Genomic DNA, 5,643 nt, shown 5'->3' with positions numbered 1-5,643 from the left:
TGTATGTTTGGTCCTTTTACTGAAGATTGTTGGAAGTAAATTGCCGTTTTTCATTTCCTTAATCTTTGTGATGGCTACAGGTTAAGAGGGAAAAGAACAGTAGAATTATGCTATAAGTACTTTCCTATTTTTACTATATTAGGGGAGCATTTCTTCCCCTTCTCAAAAATGATGGAAAGAAAATGGAAGAGGAAAAGTATTTAACTTTGTGCATTTGTGCAGGGCTTAGAAGTCATGATTTGGAATTATTCATTTATTACTCAGGTTTGCTATTGTTTTGCATTATAATTTCAGGATATTAGGTTCCTTGATTAAAAATACTTCAGTCACAAGGACAACTTTTAGGTAACTCATCAAATGAAGTATAACCATATGATGGATAGAGAAATAGGTGATTTGAAAGTTTGATAATTCTTAGAAATTTTTGTTCAGCTTTCTGAGTGGCAGCATAAATAATAGACACTCAAAATGTCTGCCTCTATTGAAGTATTAGAATTAATACCCAGCTACTGAGTCTGGTTTGCCAAATTACTGTGGAGAATTTTAAGTTTTATTCCTATATTCACTCTCCCAAAAGTTCAAGTAATTTAAAAAGGTGTTTGATTGAAGTTACAGCTTGCAGTAAACTAGTTAAAAACAGTATCAGATTTAAAGTAATTTAAACTATAGATTGACAGAAATCCGTCAATCATAGTTTTTTCCCTCGAAGGAGAAATTGCTCCTGTAACTAATATGAGCTTAAATTCAGAGTTTCCAACTTTTATCTCTCCTGTAGCCCTGCATTATGCTATTTTATGTAGGATCAACATATTTTGATCTGATAATACGTAATTTCAGTAAATGACCCCCCCCCCCCATTTTGTTTATGTCTGAAAACCACCAGTGTGTTCATAGAGGAATTACTAATTCTATTCTCTGAACTTGCAAGTTCTTGACAGTTGAAAAGCTGAAAAATGTTCCTTTCTAAAAGATTGCTAATACCAGTTAAGTTCTGCCTTTCCCTTATATTTTGACTATTTTGGGGGGGGGGGGGTGGGGACTGGATAGGTTTAGGAGGAAGGATCCCCTGATGGTCAAACCTCTGAGTAATTAGATAATATTAAGATAGATTGTGTCCACCAGAAGAATATAAAGGCAGAATGGCAGTGTACAAATACTATTTGAGAGCTCTGGCATCAGTCTAGGTGTTTTTGTTTGTTTTGTTTTTAATTTAAAAATTGAGATGTAACTCACAAAACATGTAATTCATCCCTTTAAAATGTACAGTTCAGTGGTTTTTAGTATATTCACAAAGTTGTGTAACGATCACTACTTTCTTAATTCTAGAACGTTTCTATCAGCCCAGAAAGAAACCCCATACCCCCAAAATGTCTGTCATTGCCCCATCCCCCAATACCTCTTGCAACCACTCATCTACTTTACTTTCTGTTTCTATGGGTTTGTATACTTAGAATATTTTGTATAATGGAGTCATAAATATGTGACCTTTTTTTCTTTTTTTAACATTCAGAGAGAAAAGGAGAGAGAGAGAGTTAGAAACAGCAACCAGAATCATTGATCAGCTGCCTCCTGCAGACCCCCCACTGGGGATGGAGCGCAACCCTGGCATGTGCCCCTGACTGGAATGGAACCTGGGACCCTTTAGTCCATAGGCCGACACTCTATCCACTGAGCCAAACCAACTAGGGCCAATATGTGACCTTTAGTGTCTAGCTTCTTTCACTTAGCATCATGTTTTCTAGGTTTATCCATATTATTAGCATGTATCAGTACTTCATTCCTTTTTATGACTGAACAATAATTCTGCTGTATACATATACTACAGTTTGTTCAAATTGGGTTGTTTGATGGAAATGGGGTTGTTTTCACTTTTTGGCTATTACAAATAATACTGTTATGAACATTTGTGAGTAAGTTTTTGTGTGGGCATATGTTTTTTATTCTCTTGGGTAAATACATACCTAGGAGTGGAATTGTTGGGTCCTGTTAACTATGTTCAACATTCAGAGGAACTGCCAAACTGTTTTCCAAAGCAGCTATGCCATTTTACATTCCCACTAGTATGAGGGGTTTAATTTCTCCATAAGACCCAGGGGTTGAATTATCTGTTCTCCATTATTCCTGTGATTCTGGGGATATTACTGAACCTCAGATGCTTCATCTGAAAAAATGGAGGGTTATTGTGGGGATTAAATTATAAAAATGGATGGAATCACCTAGAGATATGGATGGAACACAGTAAACACTCAATGTTAAATTATTATGAAGTTGTATTTCAATTTTCTTTGTAAGAAAATTTGAAAGATAAAGGAAATAAAAGTATCTGAAATTTTACTTTTTTTTCTTCCCCGTTTTTTCCTTTCTGCATTTGTTTTTTTCTCTAAGTTGAGATAATTGAAATCTATCTTAATTTAAAATATAAATATTTCTTGCTGCCACAGTTTGGTAGACAAACTTTTTAATGATTGACAAAGATTTTGGGGGTTAGTTTTGCTGCTAACACTTTGGTCAAAGCGTGGGTCCAGTAAGGAGAACAAGTAATTCCAGTGTATCTTTCAATACAGTGAGTTGTTTATGGGGGTGAGAGGGAGGGAGGACATAACTGGACCGTACAGATTAGAGTCTTATCTTGGCTAGTTAAAAATTGGTTATAATTTTCATTTTGTGGAGAAGTCTCATTGCCAAACATTGGAACATTAAGGAAGTACAAACTTAAGAAATTATTAAAATAGCACAATATTGTTAGACCAACATGTTTTTGAGTAAAGACCTGTATAATGAGTTTTAAATGATGGTAAACATTAATGTGTGCATCTTAAATTAACTCAAATGATATCTTCATGATTTTAGAAACTTCTATGTGGCTGCAAGTCATTTAAATATTGTCTTATAGTTTTTATTTTAAAAATAACGTGGTTGCTTAAAAAACCTTATGGTTGCACTATTTTGTAAACTCCTTTTTAAATATATATATATATATTATTGATTTTTACAGAGAGGAAAGGAGAGGGATAGAGAGTTAGAAACCTCAATGAGAGAGAAACATTGATCAGCTACCTCCTACATGCCTCCTACTGGGGATCGAGCCCACAACGAAGATACATTCCCTTAACCGAAATCGAACCTAAGACCCTTTAGTCCACTCTGTCCACTGAGCCAAACTGGCTAGGGCTATTCTTTTTTTAATGAAAGTAACACGTGTTTATTGTGTTACCAAAAAAATTCACAATATGGAAGTAGAATAGTAATTATGCATACAGGCAGGTATAAAGCTTTTATTAAAATAAAAATTAGATTACTGTAACTTAAAGTAGTTATATAATCATAATTCTGTTTTCTCCCGTTCCTTGTCAATATTTTTGAATTTACATTGTTTTTAAATGGCAGTATGAGGTTCATTTGGACCCCAATGAGGAGTGGCATGTGCCATAGTTCTCAAACTGTAACTCAAGTATTTTTCCTAATCACCATCTCAATTTCAATTCTTCTGACTTGTACCTAATCATATTTGGACTTAGTGAAAAGGCACTTTTGCTTTATTTTAAAATTTGATCAGAATCAAGAGTGGCATTTATGCTCTCAAGAGACAGCTTTTTTTCAACAATGAAAAGATTATATGTTATTCCCATTTTCTGTATTGTTGCTGAAGATCTGTGTGGTTTTGTTTGTTTTTTTGTTTTGTTTTTCCGATTTTTTGGTAATGTTCCATACACAGAAAACAAAACTCTTCCTGGTAACAGTTGATTTTTCTTATGTCCATGAGTGAGGGCTGAGAGTGGGCTGCTCACTCTGTCTAGTAAGTGTCAGTATTTTGGAAAGAATAAACCTGAATCCCAGTATGAAGAAGTAGAGACCAAAGTTTTATTAGAGGAGAGGACATAGGAATAAGAAGATTTAAGATGTCAGAGTTTCCAGAGAAATCTTAAAGCTACCCTTTTTTCTGCCAAGGGCCATTTGGATATTTATAACATCATTCACGGGCCATACAAAATTATCAACTTCTGCTAAATTAACTCATCCCTAATGCCTTGGCAGGGCCAGACCAAATGACTTTGAGGGCCTTATATGGACGTTCTCCACCCCTGCTTTATAGGGAACAAAGCAGAAAGGGTAGGAGTATGAGTTGCCTATAGCCTTTAGTTCTGTTTTTGAAGTAACTGATCAAAATTAAACTTACTTGCACGGGAATGTAGATTAGATAAGTGAGGTGATTTCTGGTTTTCTTTTAAAACTTAATAGAATTGGTTTCATGTGCCAAGTCTTGCTTTGATTTAAATTTTTAAAACACATCTTTGCTTAAATCAACACTCAGTTGAATTTCAAAATCTGTGGTAATGTGGAAATTCAAGTGGCCAAATGTGATATCCTTACAGCAATGGTACATTCAATGAGATTATTAGATACTGACTTTCCATTTATGAAGACTTTAGCAAACAATGTAGGATATCCAGGTTTTGAGAGATTCATACTTAAAATAAGCATTTAATTTGTTCTTCACTATCACTGTAATAAAGTGGTATGACTTCTTGTTTTAATATGAATTTTTTTCAGAAACCACATTCTTCCACACTTGTCTATGCCTCAAGGAAGCATTTTAAGAATTTAGACATATGTTGGAGATGAATATGATAGGGTCATTTTTACAACTCATATTAACCAGTCTTCTGTTCTCATTTCTGCACATTTGACGTTGAAATGAATGTAAGCAGGAGTAAAATTGGCCTTATCTTCCTTTGAAAGTCATTTAAAGAGATTAGGACATAGTATTGAGTTTACTAATCTTAAAGTTAGTTCTTTATTCACTTGTTCTTATGTGTTCTGATTCAACGTCTAATTTGTGTTTTTTAAAATGGTAATAGGTCATAGAAATAATACAGACGAGTTGGAGGAGATCATAAATTATCTGATCCAGTGTCCTTATTTTATAGCTAATTTCTGTGGCTTTAGTTTCCTAAAGTGACTTGTTTAAAGGCACTTGACTAGTTTATGGCAAAGCAAATCTAGAAATTATTGCCTGAATCAGCCAGATGCTATTTTCTTTTCACTACTACATGCTATCTCTTTAGGTCTAGAAAGAAAAAGTGAAATCAGAAATGAGGTGATTTTATTTCTAACTCATTTGTGCCTTGACCAGTCAACTTTAGCTTTCAAACTATGTATTTGTTGCAAAATAATTTCTTAGTGTGTGCTTTTGGTCTAGATTTAAAACCTGTGATGTCTTTTCTAGTTGGATTGGATGCTGCTGGCAAGACGACCATTCTGTATAAACTGAAGTTAGGGGAGATAGTCACCACAATTCCTACCATTGGTAAGAAAGTTTACAGGTGATTATTATAAAGTGAAATAGAATAGAGCTTAATTTTGAAACTGCCTTATATTTAAAGACTTTGTTTTTAGAGCAGTTTTATTTTCACAGAAAAATTGGGAGGTATCCCAAATTATCCCTTCACCCATAGTCAACATCACTCACTAGAGCAGCGGTTCTCAACCTGTGGGTCGCGACCCCTTTGGCGGTCGAACGACCCTTTCACAGGGGTCGCCTAAGACCATCCTGCATATCAGATATTTACATGACGATTCATAACAGTAGCAACATTACAGTTATGAAGTAGCAACAAAAATAATTTTATGGTTGGGGGTCAC

At 34.5% G+C, this 5,643-nt stretch overlaps 1 protein-coding gene across 2 annotated transcripts in view; it reads left to right on the top strand.

The window, feature by feature from the left end:
• The first annotated feature begins 360 nt into the window (after positions 1-360).
• The window catches only part of ARF4 (ADP-ribosylation factor 4), an 18,142-nt gene continuing 12,859 nt past the window's right edge, over positions 361-5,643 (top strand). The window contains exons 1-3 of one of the 2 annotated variants that reach the window (XM_014541352.1): positions 979-983; positions 4,036-4,110; positions 5,228-5,308. In XM_014541352.1, coding sequence (XP_014396838.1) covers positions 4,047-4,110; positions 5,228-5,308 — 145 coding nt within the window. In that variant the 5' untranslated portion in view covers positions 979-983; positions 4,036-4,046. Of the gene's footprint in view, positions 392-978; positions 984-4,035; positions 4,111-5,227; positions 5,309-5,643 lie in introns of those variants that run through there. The other variant, XM_005868383.2, reaches the window with a different exon arrangement.

The sequence above is a fragment of the Myotis brandtii genome, unplaced genomic scaffold (genome assembly GCF_000412655.1).
Source record: "Myotis brandtii unplaced genomic scaffold, ASM41265v1 scaffold268, whole genome shotgun sequence".
NCBI classification, from domain to species: domain Eukaryota; kingdom Metazoa; phylum Chordata; class Mammalia; order Chiroptera; family Vespertilionidae; genus Myotis; species Myotis brandtii.
Note: the sequence above shows the minus strand (reverse complement) of the source record. Positions and strands in the feature narration are given on the sequence as shown.